The sequence below is a fragment of the Pelodiscus sinensis genome, chromosome 29, assembly GCF_052426305.1.
Source record: "Pelodiscus sinensis isolate ZL-2025 chromosome 29, ASM5242630v1, whole genome shotgun sequence".
NCBI lineage: Eukaryota > Metazoa > Chordata > Testudines > Trionychidae > Pelodiscus > Pelodiscus sinensis.
The window spans coordinates 9,290,193-9,308,713 of record NC_143080.1 but is presented as its reverse complement, the minus strand read 5'-3'; the positions used below and the strand labels follow the sequence as shown (position 1 = coordinate 9,308,713).

At 51.9% G+C, this 18,521-nt stretch overlaps 1 protein-coding gene across 6 annotated transcripts in view; it reads left to right on the top strand.

Annotated features, from left to right (window-relative positions):
- Positions 1–7,939: 7,939 nt before the first annotated feature.
- DDX42 (DEAD-box helicase 42) overlaps positions 7,940–18,521 on the top strand; it is a 37,821-nt gene continuing 27,239 nt past the window's right edge. The window contains exons 1-6 of one of the 6 annotated variants that reach the window (XM_075911580.2): positions 8,025–8,056; positions 11,265–11,347; positions 11,730–11,966; positions 13,456–13,606; positions 15,559–15,620; positions 16,918–16,954. In XM_075911580.2, the coding sequence (XP_075767695.2) occupies positions 11,746–11,966; positions 13,456–13,606; positions 15,559–15,620; positions 16,918–16,954 (471 nt within the window). In that variant the 5' untranslated portion in view covers positions 8,025–8,056; positions 11,265–11,347; positions 11,730–11,745. Of the gene's footprint in view, positions 8,069–11,264; positions 11,362–11,729; positions 11,967–13,455; positions 13,607–15,558; positions 15,621–16,917; positions 16,955–18,521 lie in introns of those variants that run through there. The other 5 variants (XM_075911578.2, XM_075911579.2, XM_089774081.1 and 2 more) reach the window with 5 other exon arrangements.

Below are 18,521 nucleotides of genomic sequence, written 5' to 3'. Positions count from 1 at the left end.
TGGTCCCCTCACTGCCCAGCTCCTCACTGCCTGCCCATCCGCCCGCTTGCCAACCCCTTGCCACCATGTTGTCCCTTCGCCACCACGCCCCACCCTGCTGACCGCTTGCTGCCTACCACCAATTCCTCAGCACCCACACCTTGTTTACTCCTTGCTGGACTCTTACAGCCCACTGCCCACCCCCTCACCATCTGGCCTCCACACCCTCAGTCAACTCGCCACCCCTTCACCAGCTGGCCACCCCTTCGTGCCCCCTCCACTAGTTACTTGCCACTTCTGCCGCCGCTTGTTTGCCAGCCCCTCGCCGCCGGCTGCTCATCGCCCACCTGCTTGCTGACCACTCACTGCCGGCCCCTTGTCGCCTGCTTGCTGACCACTTGGCAGCCCCTTGCTCACCGCCTGCTCACTAACCTGTCGGTCGCTTGCTTGCTGCTTGTTTGACAGCCCCTTCCCGCTCGCTCACCACAATCATCCACCCACTCAACGCTCGCTTGCTGCCCCCTTACTTGCCAGCCTCTCACTTGTTGGCCCTTCACTGCTCCATAACTGGCCCACTGTCACTTATTTGCCACCCTCTCGCCAGCACCTCACCATTTGCTTGCAGACCCCTCACAGCCCGCTCACTGGCTCCTCACCACTTGTTCGCCAGTCCTTCACCAGCCAGTAACCACTCAGTTGCTGGCCCTTCACTAGCCAATAACCGCTCAGTTATGGCCCATCATAGCTCACTTACCGCCACTTGCTCGCCATTCGCTTGCCACCCATTCACCTTCCCCTTGCTGCTTGCTCGCCATTCCCTTGCCGCTCTCTCACTGCTTGTTCACCAGCCCCTCACCACCCACTCCCAGCCCCTCACCAGATACTCCTATGTCACTAGCCCCTGGCTACTCGCTTGCCAGCCTTGCTCACTGGGCCCCTTGTAGCCAGGTTGCTGCCCTTTTGCTGCCAGCTTGCCAGGATTGTGCTGCTTTCCTGTAACTGGCCTCTCACTGCTCGCTCATGGGTCCCTCACCGCTTGCTCACTGGTCCCTTGCCACTTGCTCATTGCCCTCTTGTTTGCTGTCCCTTCGCCGCCCCCTTTACTGCCCCCTTGCTACCCACTTGCTTGCTAGCCCCTTGCCACTTATTCTCCTCCCGCTTGCTTGCTGGCCTCTCACTGCGTGCTCACAGGTCCCTCTGCCCACTTGCCATCCCCTCGCCACTTGCTCGCCAGCCCCTTCCCACTTGCTCTCCACTTGATCTCCACCTGCTCGCTGGCCTCTCTGTGCCTGCTCGCTGGCCCCTCGCCGCTTGCTCATGGGTTCCTTGACACTCACTCGTCATCCTCTTGATGTTCGCATGCTAACCGCTCGCTGCCTGCTCATTGCTGCCTAGAGGGCCCCTTGTGGCCCACTCACAGCTTCCTTGCTGCCCACTCACTGCTCCCTTGCCACCCGCTTGCCGGCCACTTGATGCCCTCTCACCGCCTGCTTGACACTCCCTCACCTTGCTGCTCCCTAATCACTGCTTGCTGTGCCCTCACCGCTTGTTCACCGCTCTCATCGCTGGCTACCCACTCGCCAGCCATTTGCTGCTCGCTCATAGTCCCCTTGCCGCTCCTTTGCTGGCCTGCCCCTCACTGCTCCTTCACCGCTCACTGGCCCCTTGCTGCTCCTTCACCGACCCCTTATTGCTTGCTTGCTTGCTGCGCTGTTGCACGCTTGTTGCCCTCTCACCAGTCCCTCACCGCTCCTTGGCTTGCTCACCCGCTCCCTTCCACTCACTTGCTGCCAATTCACTGCTCCCTTGCAAGCCGTTTGCCACTCCCTCGCCACTCCATCACTCACTGGCCCCTCGCAGCTCGCTCACCATCCGCCTTCTTGCCATCCCCCTGTTGTCCTGTCGCTGCCCAATTACCAGCCCATCGCCACTCAGTCACTGCTCTCTCGCCGTCCGCTCACTTGATGGCGTGTCACTAGCATCTTGCTGCCCACTTGCCACCTGCTTGCTGTCCAGTCACAGGCCCCTTGCAGCCAGGTTGCCGCCCTCTCACCGACCCCTCGCTGACCCCTTGCTGCTCCCCCATCACCCACTTGCTGCTCCCTGACCATCCGCTTGCTGCTACTTCGCTGGCCCCACGCCTCCCGCTTGCCACCCCTGCTCTAGCCTCTTGCCAGCTGCTCGCTGGCCCCCATGCTGGCCTCCCTGCGCCCCCTACATCAGCCCCTCACCGCCCACTTGCTGGCCCCTCCCTACTCTCTCGCCACCCGCTCACCGGCCCCTTGCAGCCTCCTCGCAGCCAGGTTGCAAGCCCACTCACTGCCTTGGCTCGCCACTTGCTTGCTCTCTGGTCTCTGCCCTCTCTTGCCCCCGGTCTCCGTTCTCGCTCGCCCCACGGGTCTCTGCCCCTGCTTGCCACCTTCGCTCGCATCCCTCACTTGTCTCCTGTTGGCTCGCTGTGCCCGCTTACCACCTGCTTGATCGCCATGCCCGCTCGTCTCCTGCTCACTTGCTGCGCCCGTTCACTGCCCGGTTCCCATATTTTTTCACCGCACCTTCGTACTCACCATTTGATCACTGCTAGATCACTGCACCCACTCAACGTTCCTTTGCCTTTCACTTGCTGTACCCACTGGCCCTTTGCTCACCGCTGGCTCGCCACCCGGTCTCCACTCCTTCACCGCACCTTCGCCACGCCTACTCAACACGTTCACTCCATGCCCGCTCGCCTCCTGCTCACTTGCTATCCGGTCCCTAGCCACACCTCTGCCGCATCCAGTTGCCGCTCGCTCGCTGCCCAGTTGCCACCTGGTCACCACATCTGGTCGCTGCTCATTTGCCACTTGCTCACTTCCCACTCGCCACACCCAGCCGCCAGTCGCTTGCCATTTGGTCACTGCTAATTCGTTGCACCCACTCAATGTCCCTTTGCCTTTCGCTTGCCGCCCGCAGTGTTTGCTCACCGCCTGCTCGTTGCGCCTGCTGCATTCGCTCGCCACCCACCTACTGCGCCCGCTGGCCACCTGCTCATCATATCCCTTGCCACCTGCTCTCTACCTGCTCACTGCACTCTCTTGCTGCCCGCTCGCCACACTTACTCGCTGCCAGCTCACTGCCCAGTCCTCACTTGTTTGCTGCACCTTTGCCACTCCCGCACTCAGCCTGCTCACTGTCTGCTTGCCACCCTCACTCGACGCCCTCGCTCGATGCTCGCTCACCATCCACTTGCTTGCTGCCAACTCAACTTGCTTGCTCGCTGCCCACTCGAACTGCTTGCTTGCCACCCTCATTACCTGCTCACCGCCTTCACTCTCCTCCTGCTTGCACACCACCTGCTTAATCACTCACCGCGCTTGCTCGCTGCCACTCGCCGTGCTCACCCATGCACTGCTGTCCGCTTGCTTGCTTGTTTGACCTCCACCCACCCGCTCACCTCCCGGCTCCTGCCAACTGGCCGCTCCGCCACTTGCTTGCCCCCTCCGCTTGCTTGCCGCCCGCTGCCCCGCTGCCCGCACACTTGCTGCCCGCTGCCCGCTTGCTCGCTGCCCGTTCGCCAGCCGCCCACTTGTCACCCGCCCACACACACCCCCAGCCACTCGCTGCCTCTGCACCCACCACCCGCTTCCTCTCACTCGCTGCCCAGTCGCCCGCTGCTCACTCGCTGCCCCTGCCTGCCACCCTCCCAATGCCTACTTGACACCTGGTCGAAGCGCTTGCTCTCCTGCCACCTGCTCACCGCCTGCTCTCCTGCTGCCTGCCACCCAGTCCCCGCCTGCCCACCACCCGCTTACCCCCCTGCTTGCTCACCACCTGCTGACCGGCTGCCCACTCGCTTGCTGCCCACTGACCCTCTGCCCACTTGTTTGCCACCTGCTGACCCGCTGCCCACTTGCTCGCCACCTGTTCACCCGCCACCTGCTTGTCACCTACCTGCACACCCCCTTCCGCTCGCCGCCCGTGTGTCCAACGCCTGCTTCCTCTCACTTGCCGCCCACTCACCTGCTGCTCACTTGCTGCCCCTGCCTGCCACCCTCCCGATGCCTGCTCGACACCCGGTCGAAGTGCTCACTCTCCTGCTACCCGTCGCCCGCTCCCCGCCCACCTGCCACACGCTCACCACCCACTCCCGCCCGCTCGCCCAACGTCCGCTCACTCACCGCCTGCTCACTGCTCACTGCCCTCACTCGCAGCGCCTACTTGCTGCCCCCGCTCACTCCCTCGCTCACTACTCTCACTCGCTGCCCGCTCACCGCGCTTCTTCACTGCCCACTCGCTGCGGTCACCCGCACGTTGCCAGCTGCTCGCCCACTCGTCATGCCCATTCACTGCCTGCTCGCCACACTTTCTCAACACCCGCTCACCTGCCACCTGCTCGCTGCCAACTTGCTGGCCAGTCCCCACTTGTTTGCAGTACCTTCACCACATCCACTCTCCGCCCGCTCGCTTGTCACCTGCTTGCGGCCTTTGATCGTCTCTCTTGCTCGCCACTCTCGCTAGCAACCTGCTTACCGCACTCACCTGTCCGCTGCTGTCCGCTTGCTCGCCCACCGCCCACCCATCTCCCGCCTGCCCGCTTGCTCCTCACCTGCTCTCCTGCCACCAGCCTGCTGCCCACTCGCCACCCACTCGCAGCGCTCACCTGCCCACCTGCCCGCTCGCCACCCACTTGCCCCTCACCCGCTCGCCACCCGTCTGCTCGCCCCCAGCGCACTGGCCGCCTGCTCACCCACTCGCCACCCTCCCAATGCCTGCTTGACACCCGATCGAAGCACTTGCTCGCCACCTGCTCTCCTGGCTTGTTCACTGCACCTTCACAGCGCCCACTCTTCACCCATTCGCTCACCATCTGCTTGAGGCTCTCGCTTGCTGCCCTCATTCACCGCGCTTGCTTGCTGCCCACCACACTCACCACCTGCTGCCATCTGCCTGCTTGCCAATCGCCCACTCGCCGCCTGCAACTTGCTACCTGCCCTTACCCACTGGCCTCTCTACCGCCCGCCCACTCGCCCGCTTGCCGCCTGCTTGTCACCCGCCTGCTTGCCCACTGGCGGCTCCGCCACCCACCTGCTCGCCCGCCGCCCTCTTGCCTGCCCGCTCACCTGCCCACTCACTCACCACCCACTGACCCGCTGCCGGCTCGCTTGCCACCTGCTTGTCACCCATCCGCATTCCCCCTGGCCGCTGGCCACTGTCTGCATGCCCGCTTGCTCGTTGCTCACTCACCACTGACTGCCAATTCGCCCACTGCTCACTCACTGCCCACCCACCACCCTCCTGATGCCTGCTCGACACCCGGTTGAAGTGCTTGCTCTCCTGCCGCCCACTTGCCACCCGCTCGCCTGCTACCTGCTGCCCGTTCCCCACCTGCCCACCGTCTGCTCACCACCCACTGCCCACTAATTGCCTGCTCGCCCAATGCCCACTCACTCACCACCTGCTCACTGCTCATCGCCCACTCTCCCGCCACTCGCTTGCTGCCCTCACTCGCAGCACCAACTCGCCGACCCCGCTCCCACTCACCCCCTCGCTCGCTGCCCGAACCCTGCACTTGCTCACTGCCCATTCACCATGCTCGCCCACCCATTGCCAACTGCCTGCTTACCACCTGCTTGCTGCCCACTTGCCTACCTCCCGCTGGCTGCCTACTCACTATGCCCACTCGCCACACTCGCTCACCACCCACTCACCTGCGACCCGCCTGCTCGGCACGTTTGCTCACTGTCAACTCACTGCCCGGTCCCCGCTGCCGTACGCCCACTTGCTGCTCACCCACTTGCCACCTGCCCGCTCACCACCCACCACTTGCTGCCTGCCCCCATCCACTGGATGCTCTGCCGCTCACCTGCTTGCCCACCATTCGCTCTCCTGCCCGCTCGCCACCCACTGACCTGCTGCCTGCTCACTTGCTGCCTGCCTCCAGCCTGCCTGCTCACTATCCACTTGTCATGCCCACTCGCCACACTTGCTGAACACCTGCTCACCTACCACCCGCTCGCCACATTCACTCGCCGACAACTTGCCGCCCAGTCCCCACTTGTTTGCTGCACCTTCGCCGCGCCCGCTTTATGCCTGTTCGTTCTCCATCTGGTTGCGGGTCTTGCTTGCTACCCTTGATCGTGCCCTTCGCTTGCTGCTTGCTTGCCGCACTCACCCGCCCGCTGCTGTCCACTCACTCACTTGCCCGCTGTCCACCCGCCTCCTGCCTGCCCACTTCACCGCTCGCCCACTCGCCGCTTGCCCACTGCCCCGTCATTCACCACCTACTCACTCTCCCGCCCACTTGCCGCCTTCCCGATATGGCTTGACACCCGACTGAAGAGGTCATTCGCTGGCTCACTGCCCTTCTGCCCACTCCCTGCCCGCGCTTCCCACCCACTCACATGCCAGATGCCCACCCGCTCGCTCGCCACCTGTTCGCCTGCCACCCGCTTGCCTGCTGCCTGCTCGTTCGCCACTTGCTCACTCGCCGCATGCACTCGCCGCCTGCCCGCCACACACTGCACTCCCAGCCACTGCCCGCCCATTTGCCCACCTGCCTACCATCCGCTCACTCACTTCCCACTCATTCGCTGCCCGCTCACCTGCCACATGCACTTGTTAGCTGCACGCATGCCCGCTGCCTGACTGCTCACTGACTGCTGCCCACTGCCCGCTCTTTCGTTGCTGACTGTCTGATTGCCCCCCACCCACTTGCTGCCCTCACTTGCTGCGCCAGCTCATCGCCCTTGCTGCCTGCTCGCCACCTTTGCTCGATGCCTGCTCACCATGCTTGCTCACTGCCCTCTCACTGCGCATGGTTTTCTGAGATGCAGTCCCATTCTGGGCACATCCTGTTGTCCTGGCACAACCAAATGCTCACCTCTGTTTAAGTTATTAGAAAAGGAAGCTGCATACCAAATGTGGTGGTCCTTGTTTCATCTGAAGAAGTGGTTTGTACCCACGAAAGCTCATGATATCATTTACTACTACATGTTTTGCTAGTCTTTAAGGTGCTGCTAAACTATTAGTTGTTTTTTAAGTTTTTCCAGTTACAGACTACTCTGTAGTCAGCTACTCCTCTGAAGCTCTTGTTCTTATTGTTTAGGAGTTCTTGAGCAGACAGACAGATGCATGCACAGAGGTACTAGCACCTAAACTCAAGTATATGGTTGATTGTTTATGAATGTGGTTGGCTTGCCCTACAATAAACCTATGGAGCCATAGAATCATAGAATAATAGGACTGGAAGGGACCTCAAGAGGTCATCAAGTTCAGCCATATGCTCCAGTTAATTGGTACAGAGTTTCTCAACCAGTGATACCAGTACCCCTAGGGGTACTCGAGAGAAGTCTGGGGGGTACATCAACACCATTGAAATTTGGAAAAAACGGAATTTTTGTTTTAAGTTTTACAGCGTTTTATTATTTTTGCACTTTTTACACCCCAAAAATTCATCACCTGCCTGGCTACGATTAAGTTGTTTAAACAAATGTGTGGCAATGGTAGAAAAAAAATGCGTGTGTCTGAAAACGGTAGGTACTGGGGGCACTTCTAATTTTTTTTAAAGGGGCACTTTACAAAAAAGAAAAAAGCTGGGAAACACTGAACTCGTGCGACTATGATTTAAGCCAAGGCGGAGGGACACAGGGTCCTGGGGTTCTCCCGCTCCCCCAGCCAGCACTGGGCTTGGTCTCAAAGGGTGACAGCTGTGTCGCCTTCCAGAGCTGAGCCTTTGGGGTTCACGTGCCTTGGCAGCCCCCCGAGGCCGGAGGGCAGCTCTGGGGTGTCTGTGTCACCAGGGCTGCGCGGCCCGGCTGCTCCCCCATGCACCGGGGGGGGGGGGGGGCAATGGGCAGTCTCCAGGCTGCCGCCTCGCCCAGCCCCAGCGGGACCTGAGCTTGTCTCCCCAGCCCCGCCCTCTAGGGGCTGGCGGCTGGGTCGCCCCTGCCCGTCCTCCGGCGGCCTCCGCGCCCTCTCGTGCGCATGCGCACGCCGCGGCGCGCCGTGACCTCACCGCGTCACCCACGCACGGACGTTCCCCTCCCCCTCCCGGTAACGGGGGAAGAGGCGGCTGGAGCCAGCGGAGCCCGAGGAGCCAGTGAGTGGAAAGGTGGGGGAGGGGCGGCCCCGCAGCTCGCTTCCCCGCGCGGCCCGGCCGGGCGGGGGCCCCCCTGTGGCGGCGGCCTAGCGCGGCTGGCGGAGCTCGGGCCTGCCCCGGACAAAGGGCCCGCCCCCTGCGCGAGGAGCCCCGCGGCCCTCCAGGCCTCGCCCCCCCCCGGCCACCCCCTCGGGAGCGGGGCCCCAAAGCGAGGGGGGAGGGGCCGCCTGCTGCTGTTTCTTCAGCCCCTTCGCCTGGCAGCGCGGGTCTGACCCCCCCCCCCCCACCGAGCCACAGCGCCCCTCCCCCACCTGGCTACCGCGCGGGGCTCGCCCCTCCCTCCGGTGAAGCGCGGGTCCCACAGCCCCCCCCCCCCGGCTGCCGTGCACCCCCGCTAGGGATGCAAACGGTTAACCGTAAGCACTGGGCTATGGGGCCGCTTTCCCTGGGAACGGGTTGGACGGCAGCACGTGCCGGGTTGGAGCAGCTCTGGCTGAGTGTGTCCAGCTGCAAGGGGGCAGCAGGCATGACCCCCCCTCCCCTCCGGCTATGCCAGGTGGGACCTTGTCCATGCTGGTAGACTCCTGGCCCCGGGCCGGCTGCCTGGGCAGGTAGGCCGACAGGAGTCCCATCTTGGCGGGCAGGTGGGTTCCTAGCTGTGCTGTTGTGGGCTGGTGGAATTCTGGTCCCAGCCATGCTGGACAGGCCGGTGGGACCCGGGTCCTGGCCGCAGTAGGCCATCCGGGTGGACTCCAGACCCTCTAACATGGCCCAGGAGGGCAGGCAGGAATCCAGCCCTGGCTGCTGCTTGCCAATTAAATGGTATAATTTTCCATTTAACTGGTTAGCATTTTAATGATTGTTTACATCCCTAACCTACACACTGAGCTATAGACAGTGACTCCCCATGATGGTGTGAATTTCACCCCCAGCTCAAGTTAGGATAGACCCCCTCCTCCAAGAGTGGCATGAATAGGACCAAAAACCAAGCTACAATGTCCCCTCTCTGGGCAGTGTGGACCCCCCCCCAGTCCCACAGAGCTGTAGTGGCTCCCCTTTCTCTAGAGCAGCATAGAGCTTATCCCAAAACCAAGCTACAGTCTCATGCTTATCCCCTAAGGAAGAATGGATCTTACCCTCAAACTGAAGTAGTGTGCTTCATCCCTACTAAGGCATGGTGGGGCTTACCCCCCACCCAAGCAATCATGCTGCCTGGTGGGCTTGGACACTGTAGCTTGATATGGGGGTATCAGGATATTTTCATCCTTGCTGCCCCACAATCTTGGCTCATGAGGGAGAGAGGGGGCAAGAGCTGCATGTAGCTTTTCCCCCCGGAGGGGAAAGATGCTGCAAGTGTGGTTCCCCAGTCTTCCCTCCCACACCCAGTCCCTGTGATTTTGGGTAGGGAGGAGATGTGAAGGGGGGCAGAGTGGTTCTCTTCTTTTTTTTTTTTTTTAACTCTTCCTGCATACACACACAATCCCTGATTGGGTGATTTCTGGGAGAATGAGACTGCAGTGTTTTCCTCACTTTGCCCATCGTTGACTGGTTTATGGGGAAAAGAGGAGGGTGCAGCTTGTCCCACTCCTTCAAATTTAAATGATCCAGAGAGAGGAGGCTGCACTGTTCCTTCTTTCCTGTCTGTTCCCAGCAGAGTGATCTGGTGAGGGATTCTTCTCCATCCACTCACCCAGAGTAGGATCTTCTACACGACAAAATGATCTTGTGGTGTTAGGAAGCCATAGTGTCTGTTTCCTTCTCAATCTGCAAGGCATATAATCCCCTCTCTTCTCTTAACCAGTACATTTCCTGAAGTGTGATGAACCTGGGGGTGGGGCAACTACTGTAGTATCCCCACTCTTAAAGACAAGGCAGCCTCTAGAGAAGATGGGGGCCTCAGTGTCTCTCTTCCCCCATATGATGTCGATTGGGAAATGTGCATTCAGATTTCTGTTTGTCTTTAGGGTTTTCTCCTGCATCTTGTCACTGTGGTGGCTGAGCACCATCCATATAAAAATCAATAGCAAAGACTTGAGTGGACTTTGTAATCAAGTATGATAGATTGGTGTCTGCAGAACAGACAGAGAATGTTTCTTCTTCTTATACTTGATATTTGCTTTTCCAGTTGTCTTTTTAAAAGATACACTTTATTTAATTCCCAGATTTCTTAGTTAAAACAGCTTTTGCTGAACTTGATGAATTGTAATATAAGTGTTCCATGATTCAGGTGTTTGTGAAATATCAGTAGGTTTGGAGCCTGGGAAGTGTGTCAGTGCAAGTGGGGAGAATAGATTATTCGAGTCAGCTTCTACCATGGAGCGCAGAGGAATTAATTTTTCCAAAAACGACCTTGTGAGCTCCATGTTCTAGACTTTCAGATTTGTTGAGCAGATTCTAAACTGGTAACTGCTTTGTGTAGAAAATAGTATACAGGATTTACTCAGACTTGCTGGTTATTTCTCTTACCTGTGACCTGCAATGTAATTGAAAGAGTCCCAGTGAATGCAGAGAACTGCTAATCTAGGACCCTCATGCCTGTTTTTGTGTGTGCGTGTGCGTGCCTTGAAGAAGGTCTGTCTTTAGTTGTCCAAGCTTTGGGAAATACTAAACTTAATGGAATCATGGTCAAATCTTAGTAGCATTAACAACTCAGGCCTTTATCTCTCCAGATGTAGAAAACAATTCTGAGCAAGCAGATTGGATAAGAATCTTTCAAATATGTCCTAAAAAATTGAAGTGCTATCTACTCTGTGTGTATCTTAAATATCCCAAAGCACGTCTCTTAAGAAATTAGGTTTGAGTTTTTGTTCTTGACCGACATTTCCCCTCACCCTGTGGTTTGCTGTGTGCTAATTGCTTATTGCCTTCCTCTCTCAAGGTAGCTGGGTTTCAGCTGTGCAGTATTTACAGAGCTGTAAAACATTCAGAGATGGGAGTGTATAGAAATGCAAAATATTTATTCAGTTGACTTTTCACTTCTTTTCCAACATAGGTTCTTGTGTTCAGGGTCCTTGCCTTAGGTTTATTGTGCATCTTGGATTGTAAAATCTACAGGGCAGGAATGTTTGTTAAGCACTGTGTTAATGAACAGTGATAGAGTATTTGAGGGTTTGTTGTCATTACTGGCCAGAGTGACAGGGCATTGATCGATCCAGTGGGAGTTAATTTATGAAGTAAATAAATCAACCTCTGATCACTCTCCTGTCAGCTATGATATTCCACCTCAAAGAAGTGTAAGGGAAGTTGATGGTAGAGCGTCTCTTGTCGATGCACTGCAGAGAAGACACCGTGGTAAGTAAGTATAAGTTAGTTGACTTTAGCTACACTGTTCACGTAGCTGAAGTTGCATACCTTAGATCGATTTCCCCTCCCCTCCCACACACACACACAAAGTGTAGACCAGGCCTTGTTCATAAACTTAGTAACATGTATTTTTTTTTATTGATGGAACTTTTTGAGGGATACAACATTTTGGAAAGCAACCTGCTCATTTCTCTTTAATGCAAAGTGAATATATTAATGTTTTCAGTAAAGGAACAAAGTCACAATTCTGCTTGGGAAACAGTTCAGGTTGTCTTCTCAAACATCCCTCTCCAGATGACTGTAGGAATCCCTGGTCAAAGGGATTTGTGCCTTTTGTATCTGGTTAACTGGTATATCCTGACCTTAACAGAGATACTGCTGACATCATGAACTGGAACAAAGGTGGACCTGGTACCAAAAGAGGCTTTGGTTTTGGAGGATTTGCCATAACCCCTGGAAAGAAAGAAGAACCAAAACTCCCTCAGCAGTCCCATAGTGCTTTTGGAGCAGCTGGCTCTTCAGCTGCATTTGGAAAGTCAGCACCACCTCAGCTCCCTTCTTTCTACAAAATTGGGTCAAAACGAGCCAACTTTGATGAGGAGAATGCGTAAGCTATGCTACTTTCTTTTGTGTATTCTGTTCTAGGTTTGGTTGTTTTAGAGATTTCAGGGAGCAAATTTCGTTGATGGAAACTAACAAGCAGAGAAGTTACAAATTCCCTTAGCCTGGGTTTTTTTGTATTTGAAAAAGAAATAATATCCATGGGAGATGTTTGTGAAACTTATTTTAATTACCGTATATTCCGGCGTACAAGATGACTTTTTATGTTAAAAAACATCCCCCAAAAATCAGGGGTTGTCTTGTACGCCGGGTATACATCCCAGGCGCGCCTGGGATGCCCTGCCACCGGCTTCCCCTGAGGCTTTGCAAAGCTGCGGAGGGGCTCCGGTGCCGGGACATCCCAGGCGCGCCTGGGCTGCCCCCACTGCCGGCTTCCCCCGAGGGAAATCATAGAGCTGGAAGAGACCTCAAGAGGTCATCAAGTCCAGCCCCCTGCCCAAGGCAGGACCAATCCAGCTTAAGCATCCCTGCTGACTACGGCTGTGGCAGGATGATATGGGGAGAGCAGTGAACTCTCAAGTAGGCCAGTCCCAGGCTACTTAGGGCTTTATAGATCAGAACCAACACCCGAAATTCCAGTCAGCCAGTGCAGTTCCGGGAGTACGGCTGTCGCATATTCCGAGCAAGATGGCCGATTCAGTAAGGGAGCCACTGCATTCTGCACCCACCGCAGTCTCTCAATAGTTTTAAGGTTAAGCCTTTGTGGTACTCTTATCTGGAGGTGATGATAATGTAGATGACAGTGGCAAAGTCTCTATCTGGAATGAAAAGTGTCAACTCTTATCCATATGCATGTGGTTAAAAAACTGACTGACATCTAGGGGTCTAAAATCACCCCCAAGTTACAAACCCTAACAGTTGATGGTTGGTATACTCCTCAATCAAATGGTCTGAAGTTGACTTTTCTATCAAAGAAAGGATTGTCCAGTACTTAGAGCTCTAGACTGGGGCTATGTCTAGACAACATTCCTATTTCGAAAGAGGAATGTAGTCTAGACATAGCCTGGGACTTTTTGGAGACCCAGGTTCAGTTCTCTGCTCTGGCACAGGCTTCCTGTTTGGCCTTTGGCAAATCATTTATTCTCTTTGTCACGGTTTGTCTGTAGAACATATTTAAACATTAAAAATATGTGAGGTTGTTAGACACTGTAGTGGTTGAGGAGGGTAACAGAATGGTGCCCTGTAGCAGGAGCTGGCTCTGGAGTGGGTTTGGGAAGAGTAACAGTTGATCACAGCTGCCTGTCTTACTTCAGCTATGAGCTCAATGCATTCATACCTGTAACACACTTCAAAGTCTTGTAATAGAAAGAACTAGATGAGTATAATGTTTTGTTATTCAATCCAGTCAGTTATACAGAGACTCAAATCAATGGCTTTACAAATAGAAGTCCTGCAAGACTACTGCATGACATGGTATAGCCATGTGCTGACTTGGTCCATTACTATGTTTTAAATTGCTCTCTTTTACTTATCAGATACTTCGAGGATGAAGAGGAAGATTCCAGCAATGTTGATTTGCCATACATTCCTGCAGAGAATTCACCCACTCGCCAGCAGTTTAATTCCAAATCTGCAGACTCTGACAGTGAAGATGATCCCTTGGAAGCATTCATGGCTGAAGTGGAGGCAAGCCCCAACTCATTAAGTGTTTATGAATTTAGATGTTAAAATCTTCTCCAGTCAGGAGTAGGGATGTGAATGTGTACGTATGCACACAGTTAACTGATGAGCTGATAGAGGCAGTAGTGCAGGTGGTGGGGGCGAGCAGGCGGGATCCAATGCACATGGGGAGCCGGCTCCCGCCAAGCCACCTACCTCCCACTCTCCACTCCTACCTCTGTATCTTGCCTGCATCCCTGTTCCCCCGCCCTCCTCCCCCTCCCGCATGTAAACATGTAATTGCTGAAAAATTCAGCAGTTACATGTTTACAAAAATAAACACATTTTAACATCCCTAATCAGGAGCCAGAAACCTAACCAAATATACAATAGTTTAAGGGTTGTATTAGTATTCTTCAATGTGCTATTCACAGTAATATTGCTAACTGTTGATACAGCTACGGCTGTACTTGGTATATTAGAGTCTTCATGAGAATTTTTGTTATAATCCCAAAATATGTAAAAACCATTTGAGTGACTAAAGCCAAAATAAAATTTTCTATAAGACTCATAGAAATGTTAGTTTGGAAGGGACTGCTGGAGGTGCAATATACTGCACTGAGGAAGTACAAAATTACACCTAGACCAGTATTTCTCAACCAGTGGTATGAGCATCCTTAGGGGTACTTAAGAGCAGTTGGGGGGGTGGGGGGTACGTCCACACAACTAAAATTTGGAGAAAACTGAATTTTTGTGTTAAGTTTTACAGTGCTTTATTATTTTTGTACTTTATATACCCACAAATTTCATCACCTGCCTGGCTATGATTAAGTTGTTTAAACCAATGTGTTGCAATGGTAGGGGGAAAAAAATGGTGTGTCTGAAAACTGTAGGTACTGGGGGGTACTTACATACTTTATTTATTTTTGAAAAAGGGGTACTTTTTTTAAAAAAAAAAAAAAATAAGGTTGAGAAACACTGACCTAGACCATCCCTGATTTCTCTCACCTATTAATAAAAACCTCCAGTGACGTGGATTTCACAATTTCTCTTGGGAAGCCTATTGTGGTGCTTAACTATACTTTTAGGGCTTGTCAGCGCTGCTGTGGTCGATCTGGAGTTCGATTGAGCGGGTCTAGTCAAGACCTGCTAAATTGAACTAATTGCCCCTGTCAATGTTGGTACTCCTGCTTCTCGTGAGGAGTAAGGGAAGCTGACCGGAACGTTTGCTCCCATCAATGTCCCACAGTGGGAATGTCGCAGAAACTCTAAGGTGTGTCAACTTCAGTTATGTAATTAACATCTGGAGTTATGTATCTTAATTCGACTTTTCCCTGTAGTGTAGACCTGGCCTTAGTTTTTCCTGTTATCCAATGTAAATCTAACTATCTTGCTGCAGATTAGGCCCATTATTTCTTGTCCTATTTTCAGTGGACTTGAAGAACAATTCATCCCAGTTCTCTTTGTAACATCCCTTAACATACTTGAAGATTATCAGGTCCCTCCTCAATCTTCTTTTCTCATGACTAAACATTCCCTGTTGTTTTTTAAACTTTCCTCATAGGTCAGGTTTTCTATAACTTTTATTAGGGATGTGAATGGTTAACCGGTAGGGGCTGGAGCAACTGGCCTAGCTCCCCTGCCCCCGGAGGCAGGGGCTGCTCCAGCCAGCCAGAGCAGCCCTTGTCCACAACAGCTAGAAACTCCCAAGGAATTAGTCAGTGGTGTGATATGGTTAACATAATAGGTCATGGAATGAGAGACTGTTGAATCCCAAAAGTGTTGTCTCTGTGGCATGATGGAATGACCTACCTCTTATTTAATTCATTCCTATTACAATATGACAGAGTTTCCCCCTTCAGATTTATCATGTTTTGTAAGGTCATTCATTCCTTTGTATAAACTTTGCAATAAGGAATTTTCCTTTCCAAGCCTTATCCTTGCTGTTGATTATGTGATATGACTCTGTGTCCTTTTAGGATCAAGCAGCTCGAGACATGAAGAGACTTGAAGAAAAAGACAAGGAAAGAAAGAATTTAAAGTAAGCTCTCTTCAGTATCTCTCATATTCTGTTTTGTAAGGGTGGTTAGAGCATTTCAAGGCTTTTAAAAACCATCTTCTCCATATTACATTATACTTAATTGGTTCATTGGATCCATGTAATTTACATATAGTGAATAATCAGAGCATGGAATCTAAAGTTCTGTGCACTAAAATAGCATCAGGTGGTAGATAGGCAGAACCCTTTGAGGCACCGCAAAACAAAACATTAAAAGATTCACATATAAGAAAACAAAACATGCTTTTATTTTATTTGGGAAGGATCACTGACAACTTTTCTTCCCTCCCTGCACTAAAAAGTCCCTCCACAGAAGCTCAGTAAAACAAAGTAGAGAGCTCTACAGAACCAGTCACTGCCTTCCTGCGCATTATCCAAAGAAAATTGTTCCCAAGTGTGGTTCAGGTACTCCTTGCTCAGCAATCCCTGGCCATGGAAATCTTGAGACTGAGAGATTAAACTGAGATCCCCTGCATGGCAATGCATTACATTGCTACTAAATTTCCAGAATGGCCCAGATCAAACTCTTTGTTCTCCGGTGATTAGGAATATTTGGTTTTGTCTAAACCATATTTATTGGAGTAGATGGCTGCTTCAGGATCATCTGGTGAAAGAACCTGTTGCAGTACAGACAAATTTAGAAATATACAAACAAAACCTTGTAATAAATATTGAGATTCTTCCAAACCTAGTTCAGAGGTTAAGAACAGTGCTCTTTACTGCTCCCTGCAATTGAGAAATTTTGAGCTCAGGATCAGAAGGAGATTTACATGTGGGTAGCTTGCCTGTCTATCTTGATTAGATGAAATAACTATGTACTATTGTTACTTACTGTGAAAGGGATCACGTGTTAATGTAGACTGTATTGCACAGAGTTTGATCAGAACACTGAATCCAAACTGCCACTGACTTTGGGGAAGCTCTGAACTGGATTCTTCCTGCTCCTGTCTCTTTCCAGTTATGGGGCTTGTAATAACATCTTTTGGTAACACCAGGGACTTAAACCAAAATGCTCACTTTTCAGAAACTTTCACAGTAGAATCCACATCAGTAAAATTCCTAATCTGCAGCCATGTTTGTGGAAGTAAAATTAAGCTTGTGCAAAATTATGCATTATGAAAACTCCTGTGGGTTGGGATTATACACTGATTTAATTGCTGCTTGATATTGTTAGTGTTGTGTCTTCCACTAAAGTAGCTCAGCACTAATCAAGTGAAAGTACAGAGCTGGGTATGTGGAACATTTGCAGGGAAGTTTGTTTCTCCGCTTGTTTTTCCAGGGGTATTCGAGATGACATTGAAGAGGAAGATGACCAAGTGAGTTCCTATGCAGTCTTTCTATCTATTTTATCCCCTGCAAATTTAGCTACTTAGGTATAAGGAAAACTTGAATAGCATTTTAATTAATCCTGATAGTTCATCAAGAGAGTCTAGTAGTTTCCCTTTTGTCCCTGTCTTTCCAGATGCTTCAGAAAAGAAATAAAGAATATTAGGAGAAAAACTGTCTCAGTTCCTTACTTGTAGGTTAGAGGATCTTTCAGCTGATTAAATTTAAAATACACACATGGAGTTTTCAATACATCTGGGTCTCATCTAAAGTAATTATAGTAATATCTTTTGTTTATATTGGTTCCACGCTCTTCCCTCTCCCCATATAAAAGAACAGAAAGGAAAAGAAATGGGGGAGAGAAGAGAGGAAGGAAGGGGAGCAGGGAAGGGAAAGGAGAGTGACATCTCAGTCTCCATCTGTTAGGAATTAATGAAAAGCTTCTAGAAGGTTAGACCAAATATTTTAAAATTTGTCTGGAGTCCCTTTTCTCTGAAACATTACCCACTTTTCAGCTGCTAGGTCAGCCAAGTTGCTGTGCCAAGCTTCTCTGTCTATCCTTGGAGACTGTTTGTTCTTCCATCTAGAGCATAGTAATCTAACACAGAGCTACAGTGGAACCTTGGGAAATCACTGATCACTTGTCAGCCAAGTTTTGTGTCTTGTTGGGACAGAGATCATCTTTTACTCTGTACTCACAATTAGGCCCCCCAATCCCAAATGAGGCATCTAGGCAATACAATAAGGGCATGTCTAAACGAATGCTTACTTTGCAGCAAGCTGGAGTTTAAATCAACACACGAAGCTGCTGTGCCATAGTATGCTTTGCTGTACTGTGACTGCAGTAGGGTCTACATGGACACTAAGTGTGCAGCGTGCTGTAGTTTTACACCCTAGCTTGCTGCGTGGTAAGTCTACTTGTAGACCTGCCTTAGTGCACATCGTAAATGAGGAAAAGAGCCTTCATTTCAAAATGTATTCATTCATGTGATATGTAGTCTTAATTATTTGATACTTTGTGATTTATTGGTAACTATTCTGTTAGTTTCAGTAATGTAGGACAACACCAAAGTTCTGTAACTGCATATGTTTGAGAGAAGCTAGTTTATGCATGCAAATACCTGAGATTATGCACAAATGGTTAGAGAACTAATTGGTCTGGTGAATGCACATACGAAGATTAGACAAGTGCAAACATTTGCACACAGGTACATGCACAGGACTTTGGAAATCTGACCCTAAATCTTTGCTGAGGAGTCAGGTGAGACATGAAATTGTTATGGTTTGCACATTAACAGTGAGAGACTCTACAGTATATGTGCATCTTTGTTAGCTGTCTTGGGTGGGATCTTCCAATGCCTTCAGTGACTTCCAACTTGTGCCTCTCTTCAAGTGTTCTTTTGGAATTGTTTCTTTCCCGTTGAAGTGGGGTGTTGATTATCTGTTAGTATGTTGAAGCAAAGCACCTTTTCATCACTCAGGAGATGGTGGGGGGAAGTGGAAAATAAACATTTGAGGCATGCTAGGGGTTGTGTTAAAAATTGAATGTACAGTGAC